This window comes from Petaurus breviceps, unplaced genomic scaffold (assembly GCF_028583685.1).
Source record: "Petaurus breviceps papuanus isolate PSGF00001 unplaced genomic scaffold, PetGlider_PUasm1.0 189, whole genome shotgun sequence".
NCBI classification, from domain to species: Eukaryota; Metazoa; Chordata; class Mammalia; order Diprotodontia; family Petauridae; genus Petaurus; species Petaurus breviceps.
Window position 1 is genome coordinate 34668844 of NW_027185809.1, and position 25357 is coordinate 34694200.

The 25357-nt window shown below is 38.1% G+C and overlaps 1 protein-coding gene across 2 annotated transcripts in view; it reads right to left on the minus strand.

Annotated features, from left to right (window-relative positions):
- Window positions 1-4611: 4611 nt before the first annotated feature.
- SLC35F4 (solute carrier family 35 member F4) overlaps window positions 4612-25357 on the minus strand; it is a 66266-nt gene continuing 45520 nt past the window's right edge. For both annotated transcript variants that reach the window (XM_069092274.1, XM_069092272.1), the window contains 2 exons: window positions 5992-6081; window positions 4612-5034 (listed from right to left, as the gene is read on the minus strand). In XM_069092274.1, coding sequence (XP_068948375.1) covers window positions 4793-5034; window positions 5992-6081 — 332 coding nt within the window. In that variant the 3' untranslated portion in view covers window positions 4612-4792. The remainder of the gene's footprint in view (window positions 5035-5991; window positions 6082-25357) is intronic.

The window sequence follows — 25357 nt, forward strand, 5'->3', positions numbered from 1 at the left end:
TTTTTAAATCATTATTTAGTTTCTGAAGTTTGTTTTGTTTATGCCAATCTAATCTGATTCCCATTTTACTCCTTCTAACTCCCTCCAATTAATCTCTCCAATCCCAAGCTCCTTGAGTTATTTATTAATTTTAATTAATAAGTGTATTTACATTCTCTTTCTGTCTCTCTGTCTCTGTCTGTCTGCCTCCCTGTGTATCTGCTCCCCTTGTTTTTCTTTTTCATTCCCTTACTTAGATAAGAGGCAGGTGCCTAACCCTCCCTGTGTCAGCCCGGACGTCATCCATTCTTGTTTCGATCGCATTCATTTGTAATATCTGTTTTCAAGAAGGTGTTTTCATTCTACCCTATTTATTATTCATTTCCCTTTCTAGAATATATTCCTAAGAATATTATTTCTTAATGGAGACAGTGGAACACAGTGGACTCAAGTCACTGTTAATATGCTACAGTGTGCTCACACCCACCATGAGTCTTTCTTTTACCCTTTGGGTCACGTGCAATTGTCATTTTTCAGAGACCATGCTGTTCTGTGAATTATAGCCATACAAAATCACCCGGGGAATACTAGTTTTAAAAAGATGGGCTTTTGCAATAGGGAACAGCCTAGGACCATTGAAAGCATTGCACAATTTTGCAAATGTGACTGAGCTAAATTTTCTATTCAATTTCAGACCCAGTTGGTTGATTGTTCATCTGCAGGGCCAGATGGGCTTCCTCAATGGGCTTCCCATCCAACTGCATATCCTCAGATGAAGTCAGGTAAGATTGTTCTCTTGTCATTTGTCTGTGAGTTTAATAGAACATACCAGTGTGAAATATGTGAACAAAAGGACAGTCTTGGTAAGTCTCATTAGGCATAAAACCTCTGTATTTGGAGACCCATGAGAAGACATTATGCCACATTTCAGGGCAAACTACAAAAGAAAATGTCAGCTGTATGCCATCAACTATAAATTGCCCACCAGAATAAGGCTTTGATAGAATGACTGCTTTTATTCTGCACAAGTCACACACACACACACACACACATCCCAATAACCTGGAAGCATTTTAAAATCATTCTTAGTAATTACTACTCATGCATTAGTTTTTTATTTGCTGTTGTTGCTGTCAGTCCTTTCAGTCATGTCTGATTCCTCATGACCCTTTGGCAAAGATACTGGGATAGCTCTCCATTTCCTTCTCCAGCTCATTTTACAACTGAGGAAAACAAGGGAAACAAGGTCAGGTGACTTTTCCAAGGTCACACAGCTAGTAAGTGTCTGAGATCAGATTTGAACTTGGTTCTTCCTGACTGCAGTCTTAGCAATCTTACCTAGCCGCGCTAGTTTTTAGTAGTGGGGAGTAATTTCTTACTTCCTAGATTGTAAGATCCTTGAGGAAAGGTGTTATTTTTAAAGTACTATGTCTATATGAGTTATTATTATTATTATTCATAATTATGATCTCATATTAAGAGTGCCTTGTACAGAGCTCTACACAACATTAAATAAATATTTGTTGAGTAGGTACAATAATTGGAGGATTCTCTTAACATAAAATACTAATTACATTAAATTGATTGTAGGAACTTTTGAATTAGTGCTCATAAAGGCAGTAGGCTCCATTTCTCAAAATGAATCATTATTAGGGAGAAAAGCAACTCAGTTCTTAAAAATGCCAACATGCACTTTTAAATGTCGTGTTGCCAACAGCAATCTTCATTCAGTTACTATTATCACCACATGAATACTTTGATTTAGCAGTGATTTAAATGCAAGAGAAAGTTATGCTTATAACAATATGCAAAAGCTCTTGAGTGCATTCTAAATGTCTGAACAAAATCTTTTTGGATAATGAATTGACTAATATTTACTAATAATGTCTTTGTTTAGGACCTTTCTTATAAGGTTTCTCAAAGCACTTCGTATCCATTATCTTATTTATCTTTACATTCTCTCTTTAATTAAGAATATTCATATTGCATTTTTTTAAAGAAAGAGATGAGAAAATCCAGAAAGGCAAAGTAGTTTCCTGTCATAGATTATAGGTGGAAAAAATGTTATCAGCTATCAGTTATAAGTTATTAGGAAAAAAATTTCATCATCTAAAGTGATGGAAACCCTTTTAGTAAATTGGCCCTCAAAAGATGCCAGCCCCATCCCACCCCCAGCCCCAGCAAAATCCTTGCCTAGTGTTTATAAATTTCAACTTGTTCCTCAGAATTTATTCAGGAGGACCAGGAGACCTAGAAATCCTTTTCTGATGGAGGAAATATTTCATCACTTCAGTAAGAAGCCATTAAGAGAAACTGGCAACCCCCAAAACCTAGCTGTGAGATTATCTGCCCCAGAATGAGAATAGTTCTGAAAGAGTTAACATCTCAAAAAAGTTTTTTTTTTCCCCACTTTCTAATTAATGCATTAGGGGAGGGGAGAGGGGGGAATTATACAGGAATTACTTCAAGAAATTTGCTGAAGACTTTCAGGCCCTAACAGTTGTGACTGGGGACTTGGTGGGTCAAATCCAAAAAGAGAACTAGGAAGCAGTTTTTAAATATTTTAGACACTGGTTCTTTGTGTGGTTGTTGATTATGTATAGTGATTGCTTAAAGAGACTGGATTTAAATAACCTTTGGCTCATTAAAGTAGTACTAATTAGGCAACTAAGACAGAGCACAGGACCTGGAGGTGGGAAGACTCATCTTCCTGAGTTAAGTCACCTCAGACACTATCTAGCTGTGTGAATCTGGGCAAGTCACTTAACCCTGTTTGCCTCAGTTTCCTCATCTGTAAAATGAGCTGGTGAAGGAAATGGCAAGCCATTCCAGTATCTTTTTCCAGAAAATCCCAAATGGGGTCATGAAGAGTTGGAAATGACTGAAATGGCTGAACAAAATTGTTACTAATTCATTACTCACATCTGAACAGATCTGTTTAGTGGATAGACTAAACTTGGAGTCAAAAGGATTAAGGTTCAGACACTGGCTTCCAACACTTACTAACTAGGTGGCTCAAAGTAAACTATACTCTTTCTTGGTCTCAGTGTTGGGAGAGGGCTATGGGCAGGGGTGGGAAACCTGTGGCGTTGAGGCTGCATGTAGCCTCAAAGTAGCAGGTCTCCAAACCCTGGACTATGGTGTAGGTTAACATCTGACTTGGAATCAGGAAGATCTGTGTTCAAATACAATTTCAGGGAGTTCCTAGCTGTGTGATGCTGGCCAAATTACTTAACCTCTCTGGACCTCAGTTTCCTCATCTCTAAAATGAAGGGACTGGATTCATTAACCATTAAGACTCCTAGCTTTAAATCTATGATCCTATTATCCTAACAGGGACAAGGGAAACACATAAGAGAGTAGATAGATGGGTTTAGAAGTGACTTCTTAGGATATACACAAGTACTCATGTTCGGGCACACACACACATACACACACATACACCACACACACTTCCCACCAAATAAAAACCCAGAAGCAGCAAACAAGGAGTTTAGTGGGAAAGTTTTCATATGTAGTCATAGAAGACTCCCCCTGAAATCTAAAAAGGTCCCAAAATGAAAAAAAACATCAATAAAATATATTAAAATGAAATAAGAGAAATTTTCTGTGACCCATTGGATTGTGTTATGCTTATTATCACCTTATTATTGTCACCTATCATTAACTATCTGTTTATATTAGGTGAATCTCTTTGCATAGCTTATAAGTTTCTTTCAGGCTGTTGATGAATCTCAGAATGATTTCATCCCATTCTTCAGAGGACAAGGATTATTTTTATTTTTGGCTGCATCTTCAACTGCCCAGGACAGTTCAATACATGTATTAGGCACTTAAGCAATGTTTGTTTAATTGAATTAAAGGAGAAGATGAAAATGTTCTGAATTATTTCAGTGAATGAAAAGTTCTTAGGATGAAAGCCAAATTAATGTAGGGAATGAGGAAGAAAAGTTCTCTAAGGTAGCAGAGGGGAATCAAATCCTACCCAAATCAATACCCAACCATTTTCTTCAAGAAACTTTCCCTAATCAGGCTGTCATATGTAAGAAGTACAGATTTATTCTGTAGTCTCAGTATACAGAACTTGGCCCATGTGTAGAAATTTCAGGGGAGGACAATTTTGTTCCAATATAAGATTGAAATGGGCTGCCTAATACCATCTCACTAGAGGTATACTCACAGAGACTAAATGACTATTTGACAAGGATTTTATAGTGGGGATTACTTTGAAATAGGGAGTGTGAAGGTCTAGATGACCTTGGAGGGGTCTCTCAAATCTAAGGTTCCATGATACCAGCTGATCTAATAATAACAATTGAGACAAAATCCCTAGATCATGTCACTTTCATTTTAATCTTGGGTGCTCTCTCGAACTGCTAGGGATAATGACATTCAAATGAAGACTAGAAGAAATTTACAAAGTCAATCGATTCCACTTCCCAGCTTGCCACCTATGGAGCTCTTATTAATGAAAAAGCAGATCAGAGTAGTCATACTACTTCAATATGTAAATAAGGTATGAAGTGAGGCTAGAATTAATAGACTTATACTCTTAAAGAATTTCATGAGTAAAATAAAGGGGGGGTGGAAGAAAAAGAAGAAAAAGAAGGATGAAAATGTTTTAATAAAAAAAATCATGGTTATTTACACTTGTAACTTGATAAGTGTATAAATGCAAACTTTTATTGTTAATGTCACTTCACTTGTGATTCATTCCGATTCAAGGTTAGTACTGTCATTTAAGCATACAAGTAGTGAGAAAATTATATTCACAGAATATACATCCACGTGTATTCAAAAGTTTGTCACTTTTTTAAGCAAGTGGTATAGACACTGTGCCATTGACTCGGCTCCTGTTTCTTAAATGGACACTGGACTCAGTCATGTCATCTACACGCTCTTCACTTTTCTTTTCTTTCAGGCTGTTGATGAATCTCAGAGTGATTTCATCCCATTCTTCAGGCAATAACATCAGCAAGAACCCGATGCAAATGATAATGGTGGCAGCCAGTCGGACAACATTGAAGATCACCTCTTGTTTCAGGAGATCCACAGCTGTAGAAAAGATAAACCAAGAAGCATCCTGGTGTAAGTGTTTTTTAAACTGCATTGAATATGAAGCATTAAAATCTGGGTTATTTTTTCCCCAAGTCTTTTGGAATTCCTCAAATTGGTTCTACTCTCACCAACACCTCACCACCCCTGCCACACACACACACACACACGCACACACACATACACGCACATCTAGGCAAAACTCATGTTTTCTAATGTTGCTCCCCCTGTCTAAAATCTCCATTCCCATCTTCTTCTTTAAATCTTATACTTTCTTCAATGCTCAGCTCAAATACAACTTCCTTGAAGCCTTTCTCCATTATGTGAGTTCTTCCTCTGTAATTGCACTTTATTATTACCTCCATTAATGCAATTTCTACTTTCTGCTTGTTATTATGTTTATTTGTACATTTCATTTGCTCTTTTAGCCTGTAAGGCTCTTAAAGGTTGGAACCCTATTTTATCCATCTTTATGTCTTCTCCCAGTGCCTGGCATAATGCCTTGTGTACATTAGATGCTCAATAGAATTGCTTATTGAATGAATGAATATCTATTCATAGGAAGGCTGGATGACAAGTCTTTCACAGGGACTATCTTCTTCCATTGGTAGAGTTGAAGGGAACCACAGACTATTATTTATTTTTTTGCACTTGTTTACTTTGGTAAATTTTGTTCTAGAGGGAAGGTACACTGTTAATGCCACCATTTTTGTTTGTCATGGAGATTACATGCATCAAAAAATACATTTGATATATAATTGCAGAAGCAAAAAAACCATATTGGAGCTATAAAAATTAGACCTGGTATTTAATGACTGTCTTGTCTGTCCAGAATATTTAAAAACATTTCCCGAAGTGATTCACATTATCCACCATTCTGAAAGAAATACCTCAGGGCACAAAACAAGTACATAATATCCTTGTAAAAACTTACAAAATATCAAAGGACACTGATACCTGCATTCCCAGGAACACTGAGCACAGTGCCAATGGAGATGAGGATTGGGTACGTCAGCACAACTCCGACATTGACCAGGATGTTAAACGCTATAAAAGAATTAGAAGAAGATAGAGAACATGAAGAGAGATTCTATTTTGGTTTCTTTGCCATCCTCCCCTCTCTCCAACTGTAAAGATGTAATTTCTTTGTAAAGAAGCAGTACGGTAAAGTAGTTAGATGTCTAACTTGATCATCAGGAAGTCCAAAGTTCAATTTAGGTCTACCTTGGGAAACTCTCAGACAACAAATAGCAGACCAGTTGCTGATTTACACAGTCAGAAAGAGGTTCCATATCAAGAAATCCCTATATTAATGGCATCACAGGCCCAAACCTGCTTTTTTCACTAAACATGCCTCATAAAACATTTTGTACTTAGTTTCAGTCAGCCTTTTGTTATATAAATTTGTGGATAGCTTCCTTTATACATCGTCTTTTTGTTTCTGGTACCACCTCTGCTCTCTGGCTAAGAGTGTGTCTGAATTATGAATACAATTTCTATAATTTCTCTAATTCCCTTTCCTAATCTTAACCCTCCAAAGCTGTCTTCTAATTATCCTCTTTCCCTTTACAATTAAGGTGATCAAAAGAATTTCAAGATATCTTGATCAATAGAAAATTATGACATACCTTTTTAGAGGCAAAATACCTTTCTTCCCTATTCCATTTAATCCCTTTTAATCCAAATCCCTCATTTACAAAAGAGGAAACGGAGGCCCAGAAAGGTGAAGTAATTTGTCCAAAGTCAAAGAGGTAGAGCAGAGATTTGAATGGAATTTGAATGCAGGTCCTCTGATTCCAAGTTATCATTTTTTCCACTGACCTATGCTGCATTGTACTCAGAATGCAATTCTGCTTATTTGGTAAGTTAAAAAAATCAATCTGTATATTTTGCTACTATAATATCTAGGCCTAGAAAAGATATGGCAGTTTGTGCCATTGGAAGTGTCAAGAGAGTGAATCTTGGCAGGAATGGTAGTATCTTGGGAAACTTGTACCAACTCCAGAATGTTATGATATAGTGGAATGTTAGTTATCCTGAAAGGAAGAGAGATGCTTTCTTTCTGAATAGCCATTAATACTCTGGTAGATTTTTATTCTCTGTTTCTCAGAGACTCAGACACCATCATGAAAACTATATGGATATTTGAATAAAAATGATAATATTTTTTGTAACTGCTTTCTTGCTGTTCCCTGTTTATGCCCCACACTTACTTTAGAGAGTTTAATTTTTGCACCATATGCTTTGTTAGTTTTTTAAAAAATAAGTATTAAAAAAGTCATTGTGAAATCTAATATTTTTTTGACCACTGTATAGGAAAAAGAGGTAAGGCTGAATTTAGATGGAACTAGCAGGCCTACGAGAGTGGGTGTGAAATAGACAAGATAGATTGTAGCATAACCCAATAGAGGTTACTGTCAAGCAAATTGAACTGTCAATCATCCCTTAGCTTGGTCAATTGAAAAACCAACCCCTCCTCCTTTTTAAAGGGTGTCAAAAAGCATTTATAGGGGTGGCTAGGTGGCACAGATAGAGCCCTTACTTTCTTTTTTTTGTATATATTTTAGGCTTTTAAATTATTTTATAATATTTTACTTTTTCCCAATTGCATGTGAAAAAAAAACTTAACATTTATTTTTTTAGTATTTTGAGTTCCAAATTCTTTCCTTTCCTCTATCCCCTCCCCAATCCCTGAGATAGTAAGCCATTTGATATGGGTTTATACATGTACAATCATGCAAAACATATGTCATGTTGTGAAAGAAAACACAGACCCTCCCTCCAAAAAACACACAAAAAATTAAGAAAGTTAAAAATATTATGCTTTGATCTGTATTCAGATTCCATTAGTTCCTTCTCTGGAGATATCCAGCATTTTTCATCATGAGTCCTTTGAAATTATCTTGGATGATTGTATTGCTGAGAATAGCTAAGTTATTCACAAGTGATCATCATACAATGTTGCTGTTACTGTGTACAATGTTCTCCTGGTTCTGCCCACTTCACTTTGCATCCGTTCATGTAAGTCTTTCCAGGTTTTCCTGAGAGCATCCTGCTTGTTATTTCTTATAGCACAATAGTATTCCATTATAATCATATGCCACAACTTGTTCAACCATTCTACAATTGATAGGCATTCCCTCAATTTTTAATTCATTAGCCACCACAAAATGAATAGCTATAAATATTTTTATACATAGATGTTCTTACCTTCCCCCCTTTTTGGGATCTCTTTGGGATACAGACGTAGTATTACTGGGTCAAAGGGTATAAAGTTTCATCATCCTTTGGCTGTGGTTCTCTCCAGATTGGTTGAATCAGTTCACAACTCCACCACTAATGCATTAGTGAAGAAGTTTACTTCTTAATGGGAGAGAATTATACTTATAATGTCTTATACACATAAAAGGAAATGGGGAGTTATGATGGAAAAGTCAGGAGAAGGATGACTGGGCCCTTCCTCAAAATAACAGTTCCAAGGGGCAACCAGGTAGCACAGCAAGTAAGAGCACCGACTCCAGTGTCAGGATGATCTGGAGATCGAATCCCAGGCTTATAGGGTTTAGCACCCACCCAGAAATAACTGACCGTGTAACCTTGAGCAAGTTACTTAACCCCGGTTGCTTAAAAAAAAAAATAACAGTTCCAAGATGCAACTCACCAGTGGGAGAAAAGGGATAGACATCCAGAGGGAGAACACAGCTACAGCATGGTGCCAAAGTCCAGAGAGTAAAGGTGTGGCTTTGTTCTCCTACTCCTTCTAAAGCCTTTTAATGTCTATTAAATATATGACTTGAATTCCCAGGTAATTCACATTGATAACATTTAAATTTGGGTTTCTAAAACCTCAACAAATCAAACCTGCTTCCCTTCTGGGGATTTTTCTCCTTACCCAATCTCACTGAACATATTCAAGTAAGCAACACTGGTAGAGGTTGCTAGCTGGCTCAGTGAATAGAGCACCAGCCCTGGAGTCAGGAGGACCTGAGTTCAAATATGGCCTCAGACACTTGACACTTACTAGCCCCCTGACCTTGGGCAAGTCACTTAACCCCAATTGCCCTGCCCTCTCCCTTCCAAAAGACAAAAAAAAAACCAAAAAACACCCAAAAAACAAAAACACACATGCAAAACAAAACCTGGCAGAAATTCAAGTAGTTATACAGCTTTTAATACATTAACACACATGGAATAAGAAAAACTAAAACAATACCGCTTAATGAGATCAGATTTCTAAAGGGACTGGCTGCTCTAAACCACTGATAGAAGAGTTTGTCCTCTTTCCTTTTTATCCTTCATTTGGGGGAGGGGCAGAAGAGACAGAGAGTAGATGAAGTAGACAGAAAGAAGTGGGGAGTGGGGAGGTGGGGGAGTTCTCGGAGGGAGAATCTCCAAGTCAGTCTCATCAACAAATGATGGACCTGGATTTCATTTGGGTGCTGGTAAGCTCTAGAATTCTTTTCCAAGGTTTTAGTTCTTCTCTTGGGCCCTCTAGTCACCAGGGAGTGTTGAGGTGGCCAATGGGTAGTTCAACCCATGATGGAAAACATCAGCACAAGAACCCAAGCTGGAATGCTATCTTAGTTCTTTTTCATTCAATTGTTTTTTAATCATGTTCAACTCTTCATGACCCCATTTTGGGTTTTCATAGCAAAGATAGAGTGGCTTGCCATTTCTTTCTCCAGTTCATTTTGCAGAGGAAAAGATTGAGGCATATGGAGTTAAATCACTTGCCCAGGGTCACACAGCTAGTAAGTGTCTGAGGCCAGGTCTGAACTCAAGTTTTTCTGACTCCACAACTAGCACTCTATCAATTGTGCTTCCTAGCTTCCCTTATCTTGCCCTCATCTCTGTTATTTCTTCTCCCCTCAGGGTCATTCCTGTCTGCCCTCCAAGGGAAGAATTTCATGACCTTTCCCAAAGTCATTGTGAATCCAGAAATCTGCTCAAGTCAAATGCCCCCATTTGTTTGATTTGCACTGTTGAAATTCTCACTAGTCTCTGAATGGGGCTGACGGCAAAAAGACAAGATCTTAACATGATGATAAAAAGTAATGCGGATTTATTGAAGCAGATTAAACTAGAAATCGATCAACATAAATCTAAGTGCTTGAAAGACTGTCACTTGTCTAAGCTACCAGCCTGTTGTAACATTTTGTCTCTTAATAAGATGGAATCAGTGGAAATCCATGACACATACAATTGAGTTTAGCCACTATAAGGGTTAATTTTACTAGAAATAATATCGCAATAACCCCAGGTCATAGTTTGGTCATAGATTTGTGCTGAAAGGCATCTCAGGGGCCGTTTATTTCAACCTTCCTCATTTTAGAGATGAAGAAACTGAAGCACAGAGAAGTTAGAGTACTTGCCCAAGGGCACAAAAAAGTTGGTAGAGCTGGGGTTTTAATTCAGTCCTGGGGCTCTAAATCTAATGCTTGAAGGTCTCTCATTCAAAAGGGATATCTGTAAGGCACATTCTAGGTCATGAATAGTATTTCTTCAATACATCATCCCTTCCACATCATTACTTTTCCATGGAAGTTTTGATATACTTCAGGTCTGCATAAGAAATTCAATGGGGATTTTTGTGGAGTTTTGCAGACACCATAGATGACACACAAAGGCCATCAGATGACACAGAAAAAGTTCCAAAACTCAGAAATAGTAAAATATCAACATATTTTATCTTTTAATACCTTAATAATTCAGATTTCTTCTCTGGTATGGAGGGCTGACAAATTTTAGGCTGATTTTCCAGATCACAGGGGCACTGTACCCCTAACCTCCACAATGAGGAAGTGATAACTACACTTCAATGTTATCATCAGTGATGGTACTCCTTCCTCTGGTACAACCGCAATTTACCTATCCTTCCCTCTCCTGTGCAATTCTTGTCCATGTCTTTCCATAAATCCTTTGCAAGAATACCAGTGAACTACTAGTCTTGACACTATCAGGGCGACAATGCAATGAACAGATTGTACAACTGTTACACTTTGCTCTCCCAAATTAGCTAGCCCACCTTCCTCTCACCTGCAATCAAGTCAACAAGCATTTGTTAAATGCTTCTCTTTGTTCTAGGAACTGGGCCAAGTGCTGACCATGCAAAGAAAGGAAACAAAACAATACAAAATAAAACAGTCCCTGCTCTCAAAGCGTAATAGGAGAAAGAGCATGCAAACAACTACGTACAAACAAGATATATACAGTATAAATTGGAAACAAATTTCCAGTCACACATCTCTTTGTTGATGTATTTTCTACTAATTTTTGCATTTAGTTCAATATTAGCAATGTGTTGTGTTCTGTTTGTATCTGTCATGCATGCCTCCATTGTCCTTAGGGTGGTGTGATAGTAATGGCAATTAAAGATTCCCCTGTATTGGCTTGGTTTTCAAATTGATTGTGTTAAAACCCAGAGCTTGTTAATCCCACCTGTGGGATGGGCTTGTTGATGTGAAAAGAAAGTCCTGAACTGGGAGGAGCTGGTGAGGTAGATTGGGAGAGACAAGAGAGAGGCGGAAGATTTTTTTGGAAGCAGCACCTCGTGGAGAGAGAGAGACTAAGAGAATTGCTGGTGGCCGCTTTGAATTGCCCTGGACTTTTGAGACCTGCCCCCTGAGCTGCCAAGGACTGAGGAGACATGGCTGTTTTGCTGGTACTTTGTCTGTCTGTTTTGATGTTGTTTTGCCAGATTTGTCCACTGGTGAAAGACAGTCCTTTTGTTGAAGAAGTCCTGGAACCTGGCTGTTCGCTAAGAAGCCCTGAGACTGTCCTGCAGACAGAGAGTAAATACTGTCCACTGGTGAGGGACAGTGCTGTTGTTGCAGGGGTCTGGAGACTGTCCTGCAGACAGAATGAATACTGTCCACTGGTGAAGGACAGTGCTGTTGTTGCAGGGGTCTGGGAGCCTTTCTGTTGGTTCAGAAGCCCTGAAGAAGGATTTTCTTGTTGTATGTTTACAGAAATCCTGGGAGAGGGCTTTGCTAATGTGTTCAGGGGTTCTAGGACTGTTCTACAGACAGAGGACAAATTCATGAAGGGACTGGCAATGTATCTTATGGCCTTGCTAAGCCTTGTCTCCCCAGGAACTAAGATTGCTGAGAACTTGCCTCTTGTCAAGATGAAGAAAAGACCTCCATTTGGGTATTAAGTGCTGTGTTTAAACTTGATGTAACTCTGGGGTAGATTCAATTGTGATCCAGGGGTGGGGAACTTTTGACCTTATGTTTGGAAACTAATCTCCATTTGAGAAGAGGGGCTTTGTGGTGGACTTAATTAAGGTATAGCCTAGGGGTGGAGAAGTATTTAGAACAGAGACTTTGTAATTGATTGAATGATTGGAAGGTCCTGGGGTGGGGTAGTACTTGGAGATTATTTAATCACATTTAGTAAATGCTGTATTTGGAATGATGTCATGTTTTGATCTTCTCTGTTCTTGGTTTGTCACTGAATAAAATAGAGAGCACCTATGCTGGTATTTTGAACCTGGGAAGTTGCCTTTGCTTGGTATTACAGTACAGGTGGCCAGCAAGTTTGATTCCTCAGAGATTGCGGTATTCCACAATTTTGCAGCCATATAGGAACACTAGTCATGTTAAGAAGATTTTGTTGTTTGATTGAAGTAGAAATAGCATCTTCCTAAGTAATATATAACTTGTCAAATGCAATCTAACTTGCTTTTTTTCATCATATTCAATTCAGGGCTTAGTTCATTGTCTATATGTGGTGTTTGTTTAAGGTTAAATAGGCAATAGATTGTTCTATGTCTAACTGCATATTATGATCAAGATAAAAGGCTGTCTACTTGTTTTTTCCTGCCTGACTAGTTATGTTGAACCCTTTCCTATGATTATGGATCCCATTGAGAAAGCTCTGAGATAGTCTGGGATTTGACATATAATAGTCTTCCATAAACAGAAGCATTTAGAACTAGGATCTCTAAACTTTTTTTGATTATACCCTCCTATAAGTAAAAACTTTTGAGCATGTACCTCTCCATAATTTTATGTTCTTTTATTTATAAATCACATACATTTATTACTTTGAAACTAATAATGTATATTATAAAACTTGCACAAAAATATTTTTTTAAATGAGGTAAAGAAAAAGTAATATTTGATCCTAGAGTCACGAGGGAGGCAATGGATTGAAATCAAATAAGAGAGAATGACATGGTCAAATCTGTGATTCAGGAAAATCACTTTGACAATTGTGAAAAAATAGGGTGGAGAGGAAGGAGACTTAATAGTTCAAACAAGGGGTGATAAGGCCTGAACTAGGCTCTTCACAGTGTGAGTAGAGAGGAGACAGATGTAAAAGATGTGGAAATAAAAAAGTAAACATTTGGTGATTGTTTAGCAATAACGGGTGAAAGAGTTAAATAATATAAATGTATATATGTACTAATGTATATCACTAATGATAGTGATGCCATTAAAAGAAATAGGGAAGTTCAGAAGTAGGATGGGTTTAGGGGAAGAGATAATGTAATAAAACCCATATGTACTTGTCTGTCCCACCCAAAATGAAAAGGGAGAAGGGGACGCTTATTTGTCATTATCCTGGAACAAAAGGGTCTTTAGAAGTCACTTTCCTAAGGATGTCTACCATATCTTCCAGGTCATCTGGGGAGGGATAACGGGTAAGTGTACCTGTTAAGGGTAAGAATTTCTCAACAGTATTTTTATAATCTCTAAAATGGGTGCTTAGTAAATGGCTACATTATAGCTGTTTTGGGGAGGAGGGCTGAAAGTCATCTCAGAAGGAGGGAGATTAAGAAGTCTGCCACAAGTGGAGGAAGCGGTAGATTGGAGAAATATTGGTGAATAAGGGTAGGTGTGATTGTGTTGGAATCATATTCTTTGTTTGACTATCAAGGAGAGGGGGCGGATGAGACCCATATTCTCATCTTCCAATTGGATCACACATCCCTTGAGTTCAGGCCACGGCTCTAATGGGTTCAGGTCATGGCCACCCAGGAAATCACAGCCCTTATTTTGGAAGCCACTGATCTTAATAGAGAATCTTTTAGAGAATCCTTCTTCCATGTTAACAGCACCCTGACCATTTCCAAAACAGTAGCAAACACATATAAAACATATGAAATCAAGGATCATTAAAGAAAATAATCTTTGCTGTTGAATCTATCAAGGAATATTTCTTGATATATGCACAAGAAACATCTTGTTAGAGGAGATTGGATGGCATTTTGCTTTACTGAGAAGTGAATCAAATGGTTTTGGTATTTTTATAGTCAACAGACAGTAAGCACAGTGAGATCTTGGGTTTTTTTCCACTTTTCAAGCATAGATTAAAATTATGTATAGACCAATATTTCACACTGCATATCAAGATAAAGTCAAAATGGGTACACAATAGACATAAAAGTTGATATTATAAGGAAATTAGGGGAACATGCAGTATCTTACCTGTCAGGTCTATGAATAAGGGAAGAATTTATGACAAAATAAGAGATAGAGAGAATTATAGGAAGTTAAATAGCTAATTTTGATTACATTAAATTTAAAAGGTTTTGCACAAACACAAACAATGCAGCCAAGATTATAATGAAAACAGAAAACTGGTGGAAAGGAGAATATTATGACAAGTTTCTCTGACAAAGTTATCATCTCTCAAATATATAGAGAACTGAATTAAATTCATAGGAATACAAGGCATTCCTCAATTTATAAATGGTCAAACATATGAACAGGCAGTTTTCAGATGAAGGGATCAAAGCTACCTGTAGTCATATAAAAATACACTAAATCGCTATTAAGTGAAGTCAAATTTAAAAAAGAACTCAGAAGTACTGCCTTACACCCATCATATTGGCCACCATGACAGAAGAGGAAAATGACAAATGTTGGAGAGGACATGGAAAAATAGGGACACTAATGCATGGTTGATGGAGTTGTGAACTGATTCAACCATTCTACAGAACAATTTGGAACTATGCCTAAAGGGATATAAAACTGTGCATACCCTTTGACCCAGCAATACTACTTCTAGTTCCATGTCACAAACAGGTTTTTTTTTTCAAATCAAATCAAATGTTTCATGAACTTCTATTTTACATCATTCATTTCTGCAAGATTTTGAGTTACAAATTTTCTCCCTGTTTTTCCTTTACCCATCACCCCAAAATATCCCCTGCTCCAATCCACTCTCTCCCATATCTTCTCCCATACCCCCTCCGACTTCCCAGTAGGGCACAGTGGATCTCTACGCCCCAGTTCCTGTATGTCTTATTTCCCAGTTACATGAAAAATAATATTAATAATATACATATTTTAAACATTTGATTTTAAAACTTTGAATTCCAGATTCATTCCCTTCCTCCCTTGTCACCCACCCTTACTGGGAAGATAAGCAGTTCAGGACTGGCTGTACATGTGTAGCAATGCAAAACATTTTCATAGTGAATATATTGCAAAAGACTGACTATATTTCCCTCCTTCCTATCTCACCTCCCACTTGTTCTATGCTCTACTTTGATCCTGTCCCTTTTCAAAAGTAGGTGCTTCCAATTTCTCTACCCACCAAGCCTGCCCTCCCTTCCATCATCCCCTCTCTTATCCCCTTCCTTTCTACTCTCCTGTAGGGTGAGATACCCTGTTTAGTGTGTATGTCATTCCCTCCCTAAGCCAAATTCAATGAGAATAAGGTTGACCCATTCCCTTTTGCCTTCCTGTTCTTCCCCTCCATTGTAACCATTTTCTCTTGCCTCTTCTATATGAAATAGTTTACCGCATTCTGTTGCTCCCCATCTCCTCTCATTATATTCCTCTCTCACCTCTTAATTTTACCTTTTAAGTATCATCGCTTCCTATCAAATTGTTCCTGTTCCCTCTATGTATACTTGTACACAAATATACACACATTCATATACATATTCATATGCCCTCCTATGTAGGCATATATACGTATGTATATATACATATATCTATATGTATATATATATATATACATTTCTATTGCCTTCAACTATTCTCATACTGAGAAAAGTTTCATAAGTTACAATTATCATTTTCCATGTAGTGATGTAAATAGTTCAACTTTGATAAGTTTCTTATGATTTCTTTTACCTGTTAACCTTCTCATGCTTCTCTTGCTTCTTGTATCTGAATGTCAAATTTTCTATTTAACTGTGGTTTTTTCATCAAGAATGCTTGAAAGTCCTCTATTCCACTGAATGACCATATTTTCCCCTGAAACATGATACTCAGTTTTGCTGAGTAGGTAATTCTTGGTTTTAATCTCACCTCCTTTGACCTCTGGAATATCATATTCCAAGCCCTTCGATCCCTCAGGGTAGAAGCTGTCAGATTCTGTGTTATTCTGATCGTGTTTCCACAATATTCAAATTGTTTCTTCCTGGCTACTTGTAATATTTTCTCCCTGATCTGGGATTTCTGGGACCTGGCCATAATATTCCTAGGAGTTTTCTTTTTGGGATCTTTTTCAGGAGGTGATGGGTGGATTCTTTCAATCTCTATTTTGCCCTCTGATTCTAAAACATCAGGGCAATTGTGCTTGAGAATTTCTTGAAGGATGATTTCTAGGTTTTTGTTTTGGTTTTTGTTTTTTTTGATCATACCTTTCAGGTAGTCCAGTAATTTTTAAATGATCTCTCCTGGATCTATTTTTCAGGTCAGTGGTTTTCCTAATGAGATATTTCACATTGCCTTCTATTTTTTCATTTCTTTGGATATGTTTAATAGTATGTGATTTCTCATAAAGTCACTAGCTTCCACTTGCTCCAATCTAATTCTGAAGAAATGATTCTCTTCAGTGAGCTTTTGAGATTATTTTTCCATCTGGAAAATTCAGTTTTTTAAGGCATTCTTCTCTTCATTGCCTTTTTGAGCCTCTTTTGCCATTTGAGTTAGTCTATTTTTTAAGATATTTTCTTCAGTCAGGTTGTTGACTCTCATTTCATAATTTTCTTGCATCATTCTCATTTCTCTTCCCAATTTTTCCTCCACTTCTCTTATTTCCTTTTCAAAATCCTTCTTAAGGTTCTCTATGGCCTGTAACCAGTTTGTATTTTTCTTGGAAGCTTTTGGTGCAGGAGCTCTGACTTCACTGTCTTTCTCCTGTTCCATGCTTTGACCCTTTTTGTCCCCAAAATAGGAGTGTAAAGTTGGGTTGCTCTGTTTACTTTGCTTCCCTCCTTTGCTCTTGTTGCCACTCAGTTACTTGACTTTTGGGCTTTTTGCCACAGTAAGACTCTGCTATGAGACAGGGGAACTTTGTACCAAACCCTGGGGTTTTCTCAGCTGCGGAAGGTATTAGTTGGGTGCCCTCTCTGAAGCCTCCACCCAGTCTGGCAAACTCGTTGCACACCCCAGGACCTCCACCCTAGACTGCGATCCAGATCCCAGAAGATTAAAGCAAGAGCGATAACGCCTCAGACTGGTCACTTGGTCCCCCTACAAACAACCAACCATGAGCTGAAGCTGCCATGTGGCAATAGCTGCAAGGCTGTATCTTCTCAGGGGCTTCTTGCCCCTGGGGAAGAGGACGACTGCAATCCCAACTTCTGGATCCCAAAGTCCACACTGCACTGACCTCTCACTTTGTCATTAGCATCTATACGTTGATAATTCTGGAAACCACCACAGCTGCTGGTGATATGAAATCCCTCCAGCTGGTGGCTTGTCAGGCCTGCCCTAGGGCTAAAACCTCATGCTCCCGTGGGGCCAGTGTCAATTCCCAGAGCACTGTGCAAGCCACTTGCTGCCAGCCTGCCGGGCTGTCCTCAGTTACAGGTTAGCTTCTCTGTGTCATTTTGTGGGTTTGGTAGCTCCAAAGTTTCTTCAGAGTCACCTTTTATATGAATTGGAGGAGGTGAGAGCCGGAGCCCTGCGGAAGTCCTGTTTCTACCAAGAGGTTTTTCTTAAAAGGGAAAAGGAAATATATATATAGTAGCTCTTTTTGTGGCGGTAAAAAACTGGAAATTGAAGAGATGCCCATATATTGGGGAACAAGTTATGATGCAAGATTTTAATGGAATGCTATACATAAAAAATGATGAGTGGAATGTTTTCAGGAAAATCTGGACAGATTTACCCAAACTTATATGAACTGATACAAAGTGTAGTAAGCAGAAACAGAAGAATATTTTATTTTATTTTATTTTATTTGGAGGGCAATTGGGTTAAGTAACTTGACAAAGGTTACATGTCTAGTTTTGTGTGTGTGTGTGTGTGTGTGTGTGTGTGTGTGTGTGTGGGAGTTAAGTGTCCGAGGCCGGAACCGAACTCTGGTCCTCCTGACTCCAGGGCCAGAGCTTTACTAACTGCACCACCTAGCTGTCCCTCAGAAGAACATTTTACATACTAACAACAATAATGTATTATCAATTGTGAATGACTTAGCTATTCTCAGCAATACAATGATCTAAGACAATTCCAAAGAATTCATGATGAAAAATGTTATTCACCTCCAGAGAAAAACTGAGAAAGTCTGAATGCAAATTGGAGCATAATATTTTTACTTTATTTTTCTTGTTTTTTTTAGTTGTGTTTTGTTTCACATGGTTAATATGGAAATATGTTTTGCATGAGTTAACAAATATAATCTATATTAAATTACTTGCCTTCTCAGTACAGGGGGAGCGCATGGAGAGAGGGAGAGAATTTGGAAATCAAAATTTTAATAAATAGTCGTTAAAATTGTTTTTTACATGTAATTGGAAAAAGAATTTTATATATATATAATTTTTAATGCTTTATTAACTTCTAATTTACATCATTCATTTCCGCCAGATTTTGAGTTACAAATTTTCTCCCCGTTTTTCCCCTACCCACCTCTCCAAAATAGCAGTCCCACAGGATATCCCCTCCTCCAATCTGCTCTCTCCCATACCCCTTTCAACTTTTCCATGTATATCTTATTTCCCAATTACATGTAAGATGGTATTAACAATAGTACGCACAAACACACACACACACACATATATATTTGAATATTTAATTTTAAAACTTTCAATTCCAGATTCATTCCCTTCCTTCCTTGTCACCCACCCTTACTGGGAAGATAAACAGTTCAGTACAGGTTGTACATGTGTGGCTAATGCAAAACAATAACATAGTAGATATATTGTAAAAGAAGGACTATATTTCCCTCCCTCCTATCCCACCTCCCACTTGTTCTATTCTCTACTTTGATCCTGTTCCTTTCAAAAGTGGGTGCTTCCAACTTCCCTCCTGTGATGGGAATGTAAATTTTTAAGATCTTCCCTGCCCTCAGGCTAAAGTGCACCTGGAGCCTGGGGTGGGAGGCTTGTTTTTCAGTAGATACTTCTTGATTGCCCAGTGAGTCAATAAGGTTGTTACATTCTCTGAGCCAGGAGAAGGCTATATAAGCCCTGATGTGTAGCTTTGTTTTGGGGCTCACTTTGAGAAATGTTCTGTGATTTGATCAGATGAAGCTCTGGGAAGCCGTTGTCCAGGGCCCCCCAGCTTTGAAACCCAGATGTTGTTTGGTATGGATATAATGGTTGGACAGTTTGGAAATCTGTCTACTTGATCTGTTTCTGTTTTGATAATTCTGTCTGTATACTCTGAAGTTCAGGGTGCTGACCTTTTTCCTCTGAACGAGGTAAAGGATCCATGTTTGACTGATTAAAGTAAGCTTGTTAACCCATTTTGAGTTGCTTTCCTTTATCAAAGCAGATACAAGAACCTGTGGTGGCAGCGACCCTGGGGACGCTGGGGTGCTTGCTGCTACACCTCCCCCCAGCCTGCCCTCCCTTCCATCATCCCCCCTCTCATCCCCTTCCCCCCTACTCACCTGTAGGGTGAGATACCCTATTTACCCTCAAGCCAGATTCAATGGGAATAAGTTTGACCCATTCCCTTTTGCCTTCCTATTCTTCCCCTCCATTGTAACTTTTTTCCCTTGCCTCTTCTGTGTGAGATAGTTTACCCCAATCTGTCTCTCCCCATCTCCTCTCGTTATATTCCTCTCACTCTTAATTTCGTCTTTTAAGTATCATCCCTTCCTGTTAAATTGGTCCTGTGCCCTCTATCTATGTATACCTGTAAACATATATACACACATTCACATATGTATTCATATGCCCATATACCCTCATATATAGACATTTTATATATATATATATATATTTCTAATCCCTCCAACCACTGAGAAAAGTTTCATAAGTTACAATTATTGTTTTTCCATGTAGCAATGTTAATAGTTCAACTTTGATAAGTTCCTTATGATTTCTTTTCCCTGTTTACCTTCTCTTGCTTCTTGTATCTGAATGTCAAATTTTCTGTTGAACTCTGGTTTTTTCAGCAAGAATGCTTGAAAGTCCTCTACTCCACTGAATGACCATATTTTCCACTGAAACCTGATACTCAGTTTTGCTGGGTGTGTGACTCTTGGTTTTAATCCCAGCTCTTTTGACCTATGGAATATCATATTCCAAGCCCTTTGATCCCGCAGTGTAAAAGCTGCCAGATCCTGGGTTATCCTGATTGTGTTTCCACAATATTCAAATTGTTTCTTCCTGGCTGCTTGTAATATTCTCTCCTTAATCTGGAAATTCCAGAACTTGGCTATAATATTCCTAGGAGTTTTCTTTTTGGGATCTTTTTCAGGAGGTGATTAGTGGATTCTTTCAACCTCTATTTTGCCCTCTGGTACTAAAACATCAGGGCAGTTTTCTTTGAGAACTTCCTGGAGGATGATTTCTAGGTACTTACTTTGGTCATGGCTTTCAGGTAGTCCAATAATTTTAAAATTATCACTCCTGGATCTATTTTCCAGGTCAGTGGTTTTTCCCATGAGATATTTCACATTACCTTCTTTTCTTTCATTTGTTTGGATCTGTTTAACAGCATCTTGATTTCTCATACAGTCATTAGCTTCCATTTGCTCCAATCTAATTCTAAAGGAATGATTCTCCTTTTTTGAGATTCTTTTTCCATCTGGCAAATTTGGCTTTTTAAGGCATTCTTCTCCTCATTGCCTTTTTGAGCCTGCTTTGCCATTTTAGTCAGTCTGTTTTTTAAGGTATTATTTTCCTCAGTCAGGCTATTGACTCTCATTTCATAATTTTCTTGCTTTGTTCTCATTTCTCTTCCCAATTTTTCCTCCACTTCTCTTATCTGATTCTTAAGGTTCTCTATGGCCTGTAACCAGCTTGTATTTTCCTTTGAAGCTTTTGGTGCAGTTCTGACTTCACTGTTTTCCTCCTGTTCCATGCTTTGCTCCTTTTTGTACCCAAAATAGGAGTGTAATGTTGGAATCTTCTGTCAGCTTTGTTTCATTTGCTGGCTCATTTTGCCACTCAATTACTTGACTTTTGGGCTTTTTGCCACAGTAGGACTCTGCCACCAGACAGGGGGGCTTTCATCCCAAACGCTGGGGTTTTCTCACCTGCCGGAGGTATTAGATGGGTGCCCTCTCTGAGGTCTCCACATGCTCTGGCAAGCTGGACACACACCCCAGGACCTCCACCCTAGACTGCAATCCAGATCCAAGCAGGTTAAAGCAAAAGCGATTACCCCTCAGACTGGTGCTTGGTCCCTCTACACTCTGCAGGCCAGGAGCTGAACCTGCCAAGTAGCACTGGCTGGCTGTGCAGGTGTCTCAGTGGCTTCTTGCCCCGGGGGTAAAAGCCATTGTCTCCCACTTACTGGTCCCAAAGTCCAGACTGCACAGACTGCACTTTGTCCTTTGCATCTATGTGTTGATAAATCTGGAAACTTCCACTGCTGCTGCTGATCTGGAGTCCCTCAGGCTGGGGCTGGTCAGGCCTGTCCTGGGGCTAAAGCCTCTGTTTGGGGCTGGGCTCAGCTCCCAGAGCACTGTGCTGGCTGATTCCTGCTGGACTGTCCTGGGCTGTCCTCAGCTGGAGGTTAGCTTCTCTGTGTCATTTTGTGGGTTCCTCAGCTCCAAAGTTTGTTTAGAGTCCCCTTTTTACATGGATTGGGGAAGGTAGAAGCTGGAGCCATGGGAAGGTCGTGCTTCTACTCCACCATCTTGGCTCCACCCCCTATATTTAACTTTTTAAAAAAGAAACCGGATGCTCCAGTGAAGAGGAGGCTGCTTGTCCTCCAAGGAATGATAAACTCACAAAAGCTGCCAGATAAATAAAACAACCTGTTAAGAGTTAGAGGAAGTAAAGAATAGTGATAATTGATGAATCCTTGCTCAGCGATATTGAGAAGGCTATTTGTCAACTTATTAATAACAATAGAGATCAATTGTCTCCTCTGGGTTCTAAGATATAACTGATAGCCTCTTAAGGCTTGTTCAAAGAGATTACCATTACCTTCTAGTGATTCATGTGCAAACTGATGAAATAGTGCCAAAGGCAACCTAGAAAATACTGCCTAAGATTCTTGAGTGTTGGGAAAGAAACCATAGACCATAGGGGAACAGGTAAGATTTTCCTCACTGTTGCTCATTGAAGACAGAGGTACAGAAGAGGAGAATTAATTTGGGAAGTAAATAGCTAGATGAGAATATGGTATCTCAGAATGCAGTTTGGACTTCTTAATGGTGACTTCAGACACTGAAAAAAACAAAGTACTAGTCAGACACTATATCTAACAAAAGTGTCATAAATCTATTAAGAAAGGCTTTAAAATAAAAATAGTAGAAAAGCGAGAAAAATGCTTATGTGTGTCTACCAAGCTAGGTGTCATAGAGGGTAGCTGCAATGAAGAAAGAACAGCAGTTGAGATACCCCAAAGCCCATAGGAAACAAAACCTAAGAAAGGAAGCAATAATAAAACTAATGGCCTTAAAATATTTATTCAAAGATGCATATATTTTGTGTTTTTTTTCAACTTTTATTTTTTTAAATTAATTTGTTTGTTTCCTTTTAGTTTACAGGATTCAATTCCACAATTCCTTGAGTTTCACATTTTGTCCCCCTCCCTTCCCCCCCCCCATGGTGGCATATAGTCAAGTATAAGATCTGTAAATACTTTCACATTATACATTAGTCAGGTTATAAAGACAGATTGTATCAGATGGAATGAAAAATGGTAAAGAGGACACAAAACCAAACAAGGGAAGGAAAAAGATCAGGCATTTTGCTTCCACCTGGATATAAACTCAATTCTTTCTAGTTCTTTCTATCACATTTCTCTCCATCATGAGCCTTTTGGGATTGACTTATATCACTACATTGCTAAGAAGAGTCCAGTCTATCAAAGTTGGTCATCACACATACATTGTGTCTGTAATTGTGTACAAATTTCTCCTGGTTCTACTCTTCTCACTGAGCATCAGTTCTTTTAAGCCTCTCCAGGTAAATATGAACACCGTCTGCTCCTCGTTTCTTATAGCACAATAGTATTCTATAACATGCATATACCACAGCTTGTTCAGCCATTCCCCAATTGATGGGACTCCCTTAATTTCTGGTTCTTTGCCACCACAAAAAGAGCTGTTATAAATATTTTTGTACATATGGGTCTTTCTCCCACTTCTATGATCTCTTTGGGATATAACCCTAGGAGTGGTATTGCTGGATCAAAGGGTATGAAAGTATTTATAGCCCTTTGGGCATAATTCCAGATTGCTCTCCAGAAAGGCTGGATCAGTTCACAACTCCACCAGCAATGCTTTAGTGTTCCAATTTGCCCACATCCTCTCCAGCATTTATCGTTTTCCTGTTTTGTCATCTTGGCCAATCTGACTGGTGAGATGTTGTTTTGTTTTGCATTTCTCTAATCAATAGTGAATTAGAGCATTTCTTCATGTGCTTATAGAAATCTTTAATTTCTTTGTCTGAAAACTGCCTGTTCATATCCTTTGACCATTTATCAATTTGCAAATGACTTGTACTCTTATAAATTTGACTCAATTCTCTGTATATTTTAGAAATGAGTTGTTTGTCAGAGACATAGGTTGTAAAGATTCTTTCCTAATTGCTCACCTCCCTCTTAATCTTGGTTACATTGGCTTTGTACAGAAGCTTTTCAATTTCATGTAGTCAAAATTATCCATTTTACATTTTATAATGTTCTCTAATTCTTGTTTAGTCATAAAGTCTTTCCCTCTCCACAAGTCTGATAGGTAAACTATCCCTTCTTTTAGGAGACTGCTTACAGTATCAACCTTTATACCTAGATCATGCACCCATTTAGACTTGATTTTGGTATATGGTGTTAGATAATGGTCTATGCCCAGTTTCTGCCATACTATATTACAGTTTTCTCAGCAGTTTCTGTCAAATAGTGAGTTCTTATCCCAAAAACCAGGGTCTGGGGGTTTATCAAACAATATATTACTATAGTCGTTGACTTCTGAATCTTGTGTGCCTAATCTATTCCATTGATCCACTCCTCTATTCCTCAGCCAGTACCAAGTAGTTTTGATGACTGCTGCTTTATAATACAGATTGAAATCTGGTATAGTTAGTCCACCTTCCCTAGCATTTCTTTTCATTAATTCCCTTGATATTCTGGACTGTTTATTCTTCCAAATGAATTTTGTTACTATTTTTTCTAGCTCTATAAAGTAGTTTTTTGGTAAATTAATTGGTATGGCACTAAATATATAATTTAATTTCGGTAAAATTGTCATTTTTATTATATTAGCTCGACCCAGCCATGAGCAATTGATATTTTTCCAATTAGTTAGATCTGACTTTATTTGTGTGAAAAGTGTTTTGTGGTTGTGGTCATATAGGTCCTGGGTTTGTTTCGGCAGGTAGATTCCCAAACATTTTATCCTGTCTACAGTAACTTTAAATGGGATTTCTCTTTCTATCTCTTGCTATTGAATTTCATTGGAAATATATAGGAATGCTGAGGATTTATGTGGGTTTATTTTATATCCTGCAACTTTGCCAAATTTATTTATTGTCTCAAGTAGTTTTTTACTTGATTCTCTAGGATTCTCTAAGTATATCATCATATCATCTGCAAAGAGTGACAGCTTGGTCTCTTCTTTGCCTAATCTGATTCCTTTGATTTCTTTTTCTTCTCTAATTGCTACTGCTAACATTTCTAGTACCAGATTGAATAAGAGGGGTGATAGTGGACACCCTTGTTTCACCCCTGATATTATGGGAAATGCTTCTAGCTTCTCCCCATTACATAAAATACTTGCTGATTGTTTTAAATAGATGCTTCCTATTATTTTAAGGAAGGCTCCATTTATTCTTATACTTTCTAATGTTTTTAATAGGAATGGATGTTGTATTTTGTCAAAAGCCTTTTCAAAAGATGCATATATTTTGGATGAAAATGAGAACTAAAGGTCCTAAAAATAAAGTAAGCATGCCAGATGATATCAAGCTTTCCTTTCCTTTATGTAGGAGCTCACTTTCCCCCAAGGT